The sequence below is a fragment of the Ranitomeya variabilis genome, chromosome 4 (genome assembly GCF_051348905.1).
Source record: "Ranitomeya variabilis isolate aRanVar5 chromosome 4, aRanVar5.hap1, whole genome shotgun sequence".
Taxonomy (NCBI): domain Eukaryota; kingdom Metazoa; phylum Chordata; class Amphibia; order Anura; family Dendrobatidae; genus Ranitomeya; species Ranitomeya variabilis.
In genome coordinates this window covers 149239663-149254150 of record NC_135235.1, presented here as the reverse complement: position 1 = coordinate 149254150, position 14488 = coordinate 149239663, and the positions used below count along the sequence as shown (strand labels likewise).

The 14488-nt window shown below is 40.7% G+C and overlaps 1 protein-coding gene across 2 annotated transcripts in view; it reads right to left on the bottom strand.

Moving 5' to 3' along the window:
- Window positions 1-2360: 2360 nt before the first annotated feature.
- The window catches only part of OPN4 (opsin 4), a 159461-nt gene continuing 147333 nt past the window's right edge, over window positions 2361-14488 (bottom strand). For both annotated transcript variants that reach the window (XM_077257176.1, XM_077257175.1), the window contains one exon: window positions 2361-3401. In XM_077257176.1, coding sequence (XP_077113291.1) covers window positions 3102-3401 — 300 coding nt within the window. In that variant the 3' untranslated portion in view covers window positions 2361-3101. The remainder of the gene's footprint in view (window positions 3402-14488) is intronic.

Genomic DNA, 14488 nt, shown 5'->3' with positions numbered 1-14488 from the left:
ATGTTGTTCTTTTCCTACAAAACCTCACCTGCACAGTGATACAGATCTTTTCCTAACTTAATATTAATATTTTCCTAACTTAATATTATTATATAAATATTTTTAATTAAATATATTAATTATTACGTTTGCTATATCCGCTAGCTTAAAACTTACATTGTGATTTTGGTCGTTATTTTGGTTTCTAGCTGCATATAAGTTATCATGAAAACATTTGTACTTGAAATATGCACTAAACTGTATACGTGTACAAGTAGTCATGTAATATCCGATTATCATCTTATCTAGTATTTACTATTTCTAGGCATAGATTGATTGTACAGTACAAAGTAATAAAGGGACACTGCTGTAAAATAAGTCACACTGATAAAGATACAAATGGGCTGGATTGCATTTGATACAACTATGTCATGTACCCATTGTACGGGTTTTGGCAATAATTCCAGAATACATGTAGAAGTAACTAGAGATGATTAAACCTTTTGAGATTCAAATTTGCCAGATTCAGAAAATTTTTCTTTAAAACTCGATTTGCAGCAAATTTCAATTAGTTCAACTGCTTTCAAATGACATGTCAAATATTTTGCCATCCCTCAATCCTGTATATAATGTATTTTTTTCAATATAGCCATAGGGGAGAAGAGAGAGACACAGACAGCGAAATGTTCATTAACTATACTGCCTTTTTCTGTCACTATGTGAACGAGCTGTACACTGTGATCTCTATCTCTATGGTGTAAAAGCATAAAATAGCGCTGCTTGTATGGCCCCCATCTTTTAAACTGGCTGTGATTGCCCTATGATTGACAGTGCTAGACCATGCGATATGATAGTTGCAAGGCATGTTGGGAAATCCACGCCTCTTGGCATTAGCCCACTCTGTGGCTGTTCAGCAGTGTGTGAAATAGCGACTGGTATTTTTTTGTACTGATCCTCGTGAATCAAATTACAAACTGTTGTCTTTTAATTTTCAAGAAATTCATTTCAAATTGATTTGCTACTGATTGATCCTATCATCTCTATCAGTGACCGACTGCATTAATGAAGAATAATTAAACTAAAATAGTATTAAAGGGGTTGTCCACTACTAGCACAACCCCTTCTTAAAATAAATGTTCGGCCACAAAAAAAATAATAACAATATACTCACCTTCCGTGCCGGAGCTGTACACGTGGTGTCCAGCGCCCAATCAGACCTGGCATCACTGTCCCGCCTTCAGACAATTTGAACTTGAAGTCTAGGATGAGCTACAACTCTGGCTTTCTCTTCGTGTTCAGTTCATGCGAAGGTGGAGACAGTGACCCTAGTGTTGATTGGGCACCGGAGTCATGTGTCACAATCCCGCATCACAGCCCCGGGGAGAGAGAGTGCCAACACTGTGGAAATGGTGCCTGCATGGGAGGTGAGTATAGGCTTTATTATTTTATCTGGCCCAAACATTTAGTTTAAGAAGGGGTTGCCTAGTCGTGGACAACCCCTTTAAGTCAATCACTGGTTGTGGCTGTGACTTGCTATAACTAATGATTGTTTGCAGTGTTCACAGGTCCATGTCATGATTTCATTGTTGGATCAAGAAGCAAAGACTAGCAGGGGACCTGCAACTTGACAGAGCAGATTAGCATTGGATTGGTAAAGTGAGTTTAATTTCTATTATTTAAAAATATGTTTTACTATATGGACAACCTATTTAGAGATCTCATATTCCCCAAACTCAAAATTGTGCTTTCCCAACATGGAATATTAAAGGGAACCTGTCACCCCCAAAATGGAAGTTGAGCTAAGCCCACTGGCATCAGGGGCTTGTCTACAGCATTTTGGAATGCTGTAGATAAGCCCCCGATGTATCCTGAAAGATAAGAAAAAGAGGTTATATTATACTCACCCAGGAGCTGCGGTCCGGTCCGATGGGCGTCACGGTCCGGTCCGGGACCTCCCATCTTCATAGGATGACGTCCTCTTCTTGTCTTCACGCTGCGGCTCCGGCACAGCAAAGTACTGCAGTGCGCAGGCGCTGGGCCTCTCTGACCTTTCCCGGCACCTGCGCACTGCAGTACTTTGCTCTGCCCTCAACAGGGCAGACAAAGTACGCCTGCGCCGGAGCTGTAGCATGAAGACAAGAAGAGGACGTGATCGTAAGAAGATGGGACCGGACCGCGATGCCCATCTGATCGGACCGCCCGCCCAGGTGAGTATAATATAACCTCTTTTTCTCATCTTTCAGGTGACATCGGGGGGCTTATCTACAGCATTCCAGAATGCTGTAGATAAGCCCCTGATGCCGGTGGGCTTAGCTCAACTTCCATTTTGGTGGTGAAAGGTTCCCTTTAAAATAAAGTTTAGATAATTTTTGTGGAAAAGGTTTTTTTTTCACAGTTGAAAGCAATGTAATTGTGCAAACAGATAACATCCGATTTAGGACAAAAGCTTTGATACATTGAATATCCCAATGTAATGTATAATCGAGATTCAAATAACATGGCAAAAATTTTTTAGAAGTCAACCAAGAATCTGTGTTTGCTGGAGTGTTCACTTAGGCAGCAATCTGACATTCTCTGTCTGTTCCACAATCCTTCTACTGTAGGAATATTTTCTAGAACATATTTAATAGCTTGTTGATATATGTACATACGGTTTCTCTTCTATGAAAGGTGTTCTGGAATTTGTTTTAAAGTGATTTACAATCTTCCAAATTAATATGCAGTATATCATGGCAGTCACTATTGCTGAAGACTCTGAAGATTAAAGGGATTGTCCACTACTGTAAGATGGATGACCTATCCTTACATCAAGTGTATGGGTCCTGAACTGCGGAAACAGCTTAAAGATCTGTGCTGTTCCTTTTTGGACACTGTTGTTGAAGGTTATAACAGATGATCGGTGAGGATGGCCGACCCCATCAATCTGAGACTGATGATCAATCCTGAGGATAGGTCATCATTAGCATCATCAGCTTAATAGTGGACAAGCTCTTTAAACTGAGCACATAAGATCAAAAAATAGCCACATAATATACCTACTGTAGCTACCTTCATAACTATGGTCTGATTCTAGCAACCAAAAGAATTTCACAGTGTAGAAACCAAATTAATTTCTGAAGGTTTCATGAAGTTTTACTAGGTGATGACTGATCTGTGAACATCTCTGCACTATTTTCTGGTATGGTCTCAGTGATGATGGTGGTAGAATTCTGCTTCATTTTATCGGTTTGTCTTCTGAGATCTTTGTCTTGATCTTGGTTATTGGTTCTATGACAAGGCAGGGTTGTATTATGTTCTGCTGCTGCTTGACCTCCCTGGTGGTGATGGCTGTAAGTCACTATGATACTGGGTATTCTTGATGCGGCTACATGCGAGATAGGGTCTCCTTTTCGTTGGCCATAGCCATTCAAATATTTTCCTGTCTTAAAAATGAAGAGTGAAAAAAAAGAATTGTTAAAAGGAATAATTTCAAAATTGTACTTTTTGTAGCATTGTTCTCTATGTTCTCATCTAATATATAAAGCTGAATGTGTGTGTGTGTGTATGTATGTATGTATGTATGTATGTCCGGGATTGGCATCTGAACCGTAGCAGCTACAGCCACAAAATTTTGCACAGTCACACGTCTGGACCCCGAGAGCGTCATAGGCTATGTTGTGAGGTGAAATTTTAACCCCGCGCTTTCCAATTCACCAAACAATTTTGCCCCTATCTACATAATGGGGAAAAAGTGAAAGGAAAAGTGTTGGAGGCGTCGCAGCTACAGGCACAAAATTTTGCACAGTCACACGTCTGGACCCTGAGAGCGTCAAAGCTATATTGTGAGGTGAAATTTTAACCCCGCGCTTTCCAAGTCACCAAACAATTTTGCCCCTATCTACATAATGGGGAAAAAATGAAAGGAAAAGTGTTGGAGGCAAATTAACAGCTGCCAGATGTGAACAAGGGGGACTTAAAGAATGACAGCGATGGCACCAAAGAGTATATACTGTACAGTTGCTAAGGTGGGGCCCCAACATGGGATAATCACACCACCACGGGGATATGAACACACACACAAAATGCGCCACACACTACCACGTGCTCGAACACATATACCACCCTCAGTGCACATTTCACCACACATACACCAACCTCGCCACATAAAAGTAGAAACACAAAAGTCGCCGCTCAAAACTCGCCACGCGCAAAACTCTCCACATGCAAAACTCGCCACACGTGCAAAACTCGCCACACGCAAAACTTGCACACGCAGAAAAATTGCCACACGCAGAAAAATTGCCACATGCACAAAAGTTGCAACACATGCAAAAGTTGCCTCACACAAAACTTGCACATACTCAAAAGGCACCACACATAAAACTCGCCACGCGCAAAACTCGCCATGCGCAAAACTTGCTGCACACAACTTGCTACACTAACCTGTCACATGCAACTCGACACACAAAAAGTTGCTACACGCATGTCGCCACACAAAACTCATCTCACAAAAGTCCCTACATGCATGTCGCCACACGCAACTCAACACACACAACTTGACACACGAAACTCGCCCTAAAACACACACAAGTCTGGTATCCTTCAAAAATAAAAATCTGATTAATAAGCAGACAAACTACAAGAGCAACAAATGTACCATATAGGAATCCGGCAGCTGTCAGTCACATGACCAGTCTATTATGTGTATGTGTGAGCTAATATATACTGCCAGGGGGTGGGCTTACTGTTGGCTGGGGATTTATCAGGCTGCCATTTTAGCTTACAAATACTGAGGTAAAAATACTGACCAAATAACGTGTGAACGAGGGCTAATACAGGAGGAGATGGCATACAGCTATATACTATATACAGGAGATGACACACAGGTATATACTATTTACAGGGGAGATGACACACAGGTATATACTATATACAGGAGGAGATGACACACAGATATATACTATATACAGGAGAGATGACACACAGGTATATACTATATAGAGGAGGAGATGACATACAGGTACATACTACATACAGGAGGAGATGACATACAGGTATATACTATATACAGGAGGAGATGACACACAGGTATATACTATATACAGGAGCAGATTACCTACAGGTATATAGTATATACAGGAGGAGATGACACAGGTATATGCTATGTATAGGAGGAGATGACATACAGGTATATACTATATACAGGAGATGACACACAGATATATACTATATATAGGTGAGATGACACACAGGTATATACTATATACAGGAGATTACATACAGGTATATCTAATATATAAAGCTGAATGTGTGTATGTATGTATGTGTGTATGTCCGGGATTGGCATCTGTACCGTCGCAGCTACAGCCACAAAATTTTGCACAGTCACACGTCTGGACCCCGAGAGCGTCATAGGCTATGTTGTGAGGTGAAATTTTAACCCCGCGCGTTCCAATTCACCAAACAATTTTGCTCCTATCTACATAATGGGGAAAAAGTGAAGGGAAAAGTGTTGGAGGAAAATTGACAGCTGCCAGATGTGAACAATGAGGACTTAAAGAATGAGAGCGATGGCGACAAAGAGTATATACCGTACAGTTGCTAAGGTGGGGCCCCGACATGGGATACTCACCACACACGGGGATATGAACACAAACACAAAATGCGCCACACACTACCACGTGCTTGAACACATATACCACCCTCAGCACACATTTCACCACACACACACACCAACCTCGCCACATAAAAGTCGAAACACAAAAGTCACCACTCAAAACTCGCTACATGCAAAACTCGCCATATGCAAAACTAGGCTCACGCAAAACTCGCCACACGTGCAAAACTCACCTCATGGAAAACTCACCTCATGCAAAACTTGCACACACAGAAAAATTGCCACATGTACAAAAGTTGCACCACATGCAAAAGTTGCCTCACACAAAACTTGCACATACTCAAAATGCACCACACATAAAACTCGCCACGCGCAAAACTCGCCATGCACAAATCTTGCTGCACACAACTTGCTACACTAACCTGTCACATGCAACTCAACACACAAAATGTTGCTACACGCATGTCGCCACACAAAACTCATCTCACAAAAGTCGCTACATGCATGTCGCCACACGCAACTCAACACACACAACTTGACACATAAAACTCGCCCTAAAACACACACAAGTCTGGTATTGTCCTTCAAAAATAAAAATCTGATTAATAAGCAAACTACAAGAGCAACAAATGTACCATATAGGAAATACGGCAGCTGTCAGTCACATGACCTGTCTATTATGTGTATGTGTGAGCTAATATATACTGCCAGGGGGGAGGGCTTCCTGTTGGCTGGGGATTTATCAGGCTGCCAATAGCAACCAATCACAGCTCAGCTTCTATTTTGCTACAGTTAATTAACCTGAGCTCTGATTGGTTAATATAGGCAACAAAGACATTCTCAGTATAACAAAGCTAATATATGTTGTGAAATGCTTCTATTTGCTTAGTTTTTGCCTTTTAATAATTACATTTCTATCTATTTGTTTTGTGGTTTTTGTGTGCAGAATAAATTTTTGTTAACACATTCTATTTTGCTAACAGCAGTCATTAACCCGGGCGAAGCCGGGTAGTACAGCTAGTAATAAATAAAGGCATAAAGCTGAAACTATTGAAATACCAGTTTATGTATTTGGTCCATACTTACACCACTGTTTGGATATAGCCCCCACTGGTGGCCATTGAAAATGCACACAGTTTGCACAAGGTTTTTCTCATATCCACTATTCTATTTGAATGGAACTAACAACAATCTTTATTCTTATCTGGGAAAATATCTGTCCACTTCTAAGAAAGGTGCACCTGAAAAGTGACCCGTTATTCAAGCCTTCCTGTCGAGCAAAGCGCGCTACTTCTACATCTACAAAACCAATGAGCTAGCGAGCTTGTAAACATTTATATACATTGTTATAAAAAGTATGGATTTATTTTTTTAATTTTAGAATTTCAGTTTTACAATATTATTCATCATTTAGATGAACATGCTGTTAGTGCGCACATCTCTTATACTAGTACTGATCTCCAATGTTTTTGTATAAGTCTAAAAAAGAAGAATACTGCTAGGACAAAGGCCAGACATTGTCCAAAGAGACTCAATCAGCATAATTGAAGTGAATGGATCCTTTGGGGTTTTCTCTGGCTTCCTTTCAGAATCCTGATTTTTGAGGATTCCTATAGAATCCCCAAAATAGTGCCCAGTGGACAGCACTGCATTTGTGAGAACCTAGCAATACACCACTTTATTGATCTCATAATACTTCCACACCATGATGGGATAATAGCGCCATTGTGTAAATGAATAATATTACCATACAGTTACTGAATAATATCTACATACCGTGTTTGAATAACACCACCACACTGGGACTGCATGATATCTCAATGCAATAACTAAATAACACAACCATTTAGAATACGTAGCATAAATACACAGTAAATCGGCCATGTTTAGACCTGGATTAAAGATTTAGAAGAAAAGTTAAGGTACCTTCACACATAACGATTTCGTTAACGATATCGTTGCAACATCACGCTTTTTTGTGACGTAGCAACGATCCCGCTAACGGTCTCGTTATGTGTGACAGCGACCAATGATCAGGCCCCTGCTGGGAGATCGTTGGTCGTAGGGAATGATCAGGACCTTTTTTTGATCACCCGCTGTCATCGCTGGATCGGCGTGTGTGACGGGGGACGTGACAGACATCTGAATGTGAGTATGTAGTGTTTTTTTTTTAAACTTTTACAATGGTAACCAGGGTAAATATCGGGTTACTAAGCGCGGCCCTGCACTTAGTAACCCGATGTTTACCCTGGTTACCCGGGTGCTGCAGGGGGACTTCGGCATCGTTGAAGACAGTTTCAAAGATGCTGAAGTCGTTCCCCTGATCGTTGGTCGCTGGAGAGCTGTCTGTGTGACAGCTCCCCAGCGACCACACAACGACTTACCAACGATCACGGCCAGGTCGTATCGCTGGTCGTGATCGTTGGTAAGTCGTTTAGTGTAACGGTACCTTTAGGCCTATTAGACCATGTTACCAAGACAAATAAAATGTCATAAAATGATTAACAGTTTATAGGTGACTGCTCAAAGGTGCTGTGAAAAAAAATTGGGCGGAATAACAGTGCACCATTCCTGTTGTGAAACTATAAGGGATGTTCCTAGGGAGCTGATTAGCCCATGAATAATCTGCCTGCATTACATAGGTATTTTTTCATAGATTTGCCATGATGCTGATTTAAGATCTGCCCTATGGTTATATGGGCAGAGCTTCCTGATGGGCAGTTCTCAGCAGTTCTTCCAACCAGTTGTTAAACAGACAGCAGGTCTGGAGAACCAGTGAAATGCCAGTCTCTCATTCATGATTACAATTGAAGCTATGAGTGACAGTACTGCATGGGCCGAGGTGCATTGATGGTGCAGATAGAGACAAAGACAGAGTGGAAAGGGGCCAGGCTATATTAGGGACTGATCAGCAACCATAGTTCCTAAAGAGGGGACAGTAACCGTGAAACTAATAAGAGGGGACGATGTGGCAGTTATTGTTCATCAGGGGGTATGGTAGGGCAGATATATTTCATAACTGAAGATGGTGTGGTAGTTATAGTGTGGAGGCAATGTTTTTACAGTATATGTTCATTTTATGCTGTAAATCTATCACAAAAAACTTTTACACAGAAACCCCCTACACATTCCAAGTCTCTGACATTCGAACCAGACACTTACACACAACTATCTCTAAGTGTCACAAAACAGTTTCTTGCTTGTTGGCATAAAGCCCTTTATAACCGGGGTGTATATAAACCGCACCCGCATTTAATTAAAGTGGAATCTTATGCTGAACACTACTTGTGTGCACTGTATTGATTCTCCAAGCTCGTTCATCACAACACCTTTAATCCGGCTTTGCACATCAACTCAGGTGAGCCCGTTGCGCCCACAGTATCATAAGAGAAATAGTGTAGGGGTAGTGTAGAGAGTAGAGTCAGGGGTAATTATTTATAAATAGGACAGCAAAGCCAGATATTTTTATAGATGGGGCATAATAATGAAACTGCTTTTTAAGGGCCCATGTATCTGCAGATATAAACTGTGGATGTGAAAAGTCATCATGGCATCTACAACAGATGGAGATAAAAGGGATAAGAAGGACAATCAGAGCAAACATCACTTATAAGGTACCTGGATGTAAATGTTTCTTTGTCATACTGACTGCCTCTAATAAGTACACCATGTTCCAAATTATTATGCAAATTGGATTAACGTGTCATAAAGATTTACTTGTTTTGTTTTTCAAATAAACTCGTGGATGGTATTGTGTTTCAGGGCTCAATGGATTACTGAAATCAATCTTAAACACATGTGATAATTAGTTTTCCAGGTGATTCTAATTAAAGGAAAACTACTTAAAAATGATGTTCCACATTATTAAGCAGGCCACAGGTTTCAAGCAATATGGGAAATAAAAAGGATCTCTCTGCTGCTGAAAAGTGTTAAATAGTGCAATGCCTTGGACAAGGTAGGAAAACATTAGATATTTCACGAAAACTTAAGAGTGATCATCATACTGTGAAGAGATTTGTGACTGAAACAGAGCACAGACAGAGTTCACGCAGATAAAGTCATAATGAGGAAGGTTTCTGCCACACAAATTCATTGGATTAAGAGAGCAGCTGCCAATATACCATTACAAAGCAGCACACAGTTATTTAAAGCTGCTGGTTCCTCTGGAGTCCCCCATACCTCAAGGTATAGGATCCTTCAAAGGCTTGATGTGGTGCATAAACCTACTATTCGGCCACCCCTAAACAGTGTTCACAAGCAGAAATGGTTGCAGTGGGCCCAGCCCCAGACATACATAAAAACTAATTTTCAAACAGTCTTGTTTACTGATGCGTGTCGAGCAATCCTGGATGGTCCAGATGGATGGAGTAGTGGATGGTTGGTGGATGGCCACCATGTCCCAACAAGGCTGCGACATCAGCAAGGAGGTGGAGGAGTCATGTTTTGGGCCGGAATCATGGGGAAACAGCTGGTAGGGCCCTTTAAGGTTCCTGAAAGTGTGAAAATGACCTTTGCAATGTATATAGAGTTTCTGACTGACAACTTTCTTCCATGGTATAAAAAGTAGAAATGCTCCTTCAGGAGCAAAATCATATTGACGCATGACAATGCACCATCTCATGCTGCAAAGAATACCTTTGAGTCATTGGTTGCTATGGGCATAAAAGGAGATAAACTCATGGTGTGGACACCATCTTCTCCTGACCTCAACCCTATAGAGAACCTTTGGAGTATCATCAAGCAAAATATTTATGAGGGTGGGAGGTAGTTCACATCAAAACAGCAGCTCTGGGAGGCTATTCTGACTTCATGAAAAGAAATACAAGAAGAAACTCTCCAAAAACTCACAAGTTCAATGAATATAAGAATTGTGAAGGTGATATTAAAGAAGGGGTCCTATGTTAACATGTAACTTGGCCTGTTCGGATGTTTTGGAGTTAAATTGCTTTTTGTTCAGTGAAAGTGACCTCCTAATGCTGCAAATTCCACAAATGAGCATTTTCAGTACTTTAAAACATATCAAATGTTTAGCAATTCTACTGTGCCTAATAATTTGGAACAGTGCATTTTGAGTTTACTTTAGTTCCGGTTTGGTTCACAGTCTGATGATGACTGGTAATAACATCTTCCAGTATCTACTTACCATTGTTAAGAACATACTGGTAGATGTATGTTTATGCCATGCAAATGTATATGGCAAGAGCTTCCCTGATATTACAATTGAGCTCTGTAATAAGCTTGGTACGGTTTTCATGTATTCATGACGGTTCTGGATGATTTTGGTGATCTATTCATATAATTACTGTGATTCTAATTGTGGTTTTAATGATGTATTAATGTACTGTTGATGATTCTGGTGATGCATTCATGTATTGATTATCACTGTTTACTGTATTAATTTACCAATAGTCATTCTGGTTCTGTATTCATGTATTAATGACAATTCTGGGAATATATTCTTGTATTGAGGATTGTTCTGGGGCTGTATTCATCTACTAATAGTGGTTCTGGTGCTTTAGTCCTGTAATGATGGTAGTGCGGGTGCCGCATTCATGAAGTAAGGGTGGTTCTAGTTTTGCATGGAAAGACTAATGGTGTTTTTAGTTTTGTATTTCTGTGATGTTGGTTCTAGTTATGTATGCCTCTTCTAAAGGGAGCTCTGGTAATGTATTCATGTACTCATGATGGTTCAGGTTACATATTCCTGTACAGTTATTGGTTCTGATCCTGTACATATATAGCAATTCATAACTTGTCAGATTACATGCTGCATGGCTATGTTAATAAACATTGTGCCATCAGAAAAGTTAAGGATTACTACATCTGTATTTATGTTAGCAGTGTTAAAGGGACTCTGTCTCCTGAATTTGGAGGGAACAATTTTCAGCCATAGGGGTGGGGTTTTCGGGTGTTTGATTCACCCTTTCCTTACCCGCTGGCTGCATGCTGGCTGCAATATTGGATTGAAGTTCATTCTCTGTCCTCCATAGTACACGCCTGCGTAAGGCAAGATTGCCTTGTGCAGGCATGTACTACGGAGGACAGAGAATGAACTTCAATCCAATATTGCAGCCAGCATGCAGCCAGCGGGTAAGGAAAGGGTGAATCAAACACCCGAAAACCCCACCCCTATGGCTGAAAATTGTTCCCTCCAAATTCAGGTGACAGAGTCCCTTTAAACATTTGTTTTTGAAAGCCCTCAAGTTCTTTTTTTTCTCACTAGTGTACACTCTGCACCCCATATTGACTGAAAAAAAACAGAAATGTAGTAATTTTTGTAAATTTATTAAAAAAGAAAAACTGAAATATCATATGGTCATAAGTATTCAGACCCTTTGCTAAGACACTCATATTTACAGTAAGTCACATGCTGTCCATTTCCTTGTGACCCTCCTTGAGATGGTTCTACTCCTTCATTGGAGTCCAGCTGTTTAATTAAACTGATAGGACTTGACTTGGAAAGGCATACACTTGTCTATATAAGACCTCACCGCTCACAGTGCATGTCAGAACAAATGAGAATCATGAGGTCAAAGGAACTGGCCAAGGAGTTCAGAGACAGAATTGTGGCAAGGCACAGATCTGGGCAAGGATACAAAAGAATTTCTGCAGTACTCAAGATTCCTAAGAGCACAGTGTCCTCCATAATCCATAAATGGAAGAAGTTTGGGAGCATCAGAAGTCTTCCTATACCTGGCTGTCCAGCCAAACTGAGCAATCATGGGAGAAGAGCCTTGGTGTGAGAGGTAAACAAGAACCCCAATATTACTGTGGCTGAGCACCAGAGATGCAATAGGGTGATGGGAGAAAGTTCCACAAAGCGAACTATCACTACAGCCCTCCACCAGTCAGGCCTTTATGGCAGAGTGTCCCGACGGAAGCCTCTTCTCAGTGCAAGACATTTGAAAGCTCACATAGAGTTTGCTAAAAAACACATGAATGACTCCCAGGCTATGAGAAATAAGATTCTCGGGTCTGATGAGACGAATCTAGACCTTTCTGGTGATAGTTCTAAGCGGTATGTGTGGAGAAAATCAGGTGTTTTTCAGCTGCAGGGACAGGACGACTGGTTGTCATTGAAGGAAACATGAATGAGGCCAAGTACAGAGATATCCTGGATGAAAACCTCTTCCAGAGAGCTCTGGACCTCAGACTTGGCCAAAGGTTCAACAAGACAAGCACCCTAAGCACACAGTTAAAATAGCAAAGGAGTGGCTTCAGAGCAACTCTGTGACCATTCTTGACTGGCTTTGCCACAGCCCTGACCTAAACCCAATTGAGTATTTCTGGAGAGACCTGAAAATGGCTGTCCACCAATGTTCACAGACTGGAACTGACAGAACTGGAGAGGATCTTCAAGGAAGAATGGCAGAGGATCCCCAAATCCAGGTGTGAAAAACTTGTTGCATCATTCTGAAGAAGGCTCATGGCTCAGAAGGGTGCTTCTACTCAATCCTGAGCAAAGGGTCTGAATACTTATGACCATGTGATATTTCAGTTTTTATTTTTTAATAAATTTGAAAAAATTGCTGCATTTCTGTTTTCTTTCAGTCAAGATGGGATGCAGAGTGTACATTAATGAGAAAAAAATGAACGTTTTTGAATTTAACAAATGGCTGCAATGAAACAAAGAGTGAAAAATTTAAAGGGGTCTGAAAACTTTCTGTACCCACTGTATACCTCAGTTCCAGTGTTACCTATGTGATGTATATAATAGATCTCTGTTTGAGTCTATAAATGTTACATGAGCAGTGATGATTTTTCCAACTTAAGGAGACTTACATTGAAATTTTTAAACATGATGTTCCATAGGTTGCAGTACAAAATCAAAGTTGTCGCTTCCCACAAGACCTGGCAGCCCTGAACAGCGGTGACATCAGTAAGTAAATTGCTCATCAGAGCCGAGTCGCATAGAGGACAACGTGACTCAGCGACTCTGATGAGCGGTATAGTTACTGACATCTCGCAGGAGTAAATAACTTTGACTCTGCACAGCAACCTATGGAGCATGGACACTTCATAGCTCACTCCCAGTCATGTCTCACAAGTGATGACATTACTGAGTTACTGATGTCATCACTGATGTCATGTGAGACATGACCTGGAGTGAGCTATGAAGCGTCTTTCTCAGAACGACACTCTATAAGTTGCCGTATAGAAGCTGTGAACGCCATGGGAAAGCCATGGATTAGGCTGGAGCTGCTGGGATTTTTCAATAATAAGTTGGTTAATGAGGGTCTGTTTCTTGTTTTTATTGCTTTACCTCTCTCTTTTTTTATATCTTTCAGGTTCATGTTTGTGGATTGGAAGACTTTGGATATGGTGGGCTATGTCAGAATCCCTGGACTGGATGACATTTTTTAATAAATTGGTGAAACAGGGCTTGAGTCATGGGATGTTTGTTTTAAATAAAATGTGTGTGTGTTTTTTTTCTTTTAACTTACTGGGTCAGTAACGGGGGTGGCTGATAGACACCTCTCCATTACTAACACCACTGCTTGATGCCAGCTGACAATGCACAGCTGACATCAATCCCATAAACCATTAACCCGATCGCCACCGCACCAGGGAAAAAGGGAAGAGCTAGGGCGATGTGCCATAATTGGCACATATAATGTGATGCGGCAATTCTGGTGCGACTGCTGGCTTGTATTTTTATGCTGGGAAGGGCCCGAAATCAAGAAAACTTCCCAGCCTGATAATATAATTCCAAAGTTGTTTGCTTTATCTTGGCTGGTTATAAAAAATACCTGGGACCCCATGTAATTTTTTTAAATGATTTATTTATTTAATTGGTTAAAGGCTAAATACCCTTTAGTGCTACATCAAAGGCACTAATGGATGCTAGATTAATATGTGTAGGGGGCTTGTGAAATAAAAAATCTACAGGACATTTATCCTATATATTAAAAA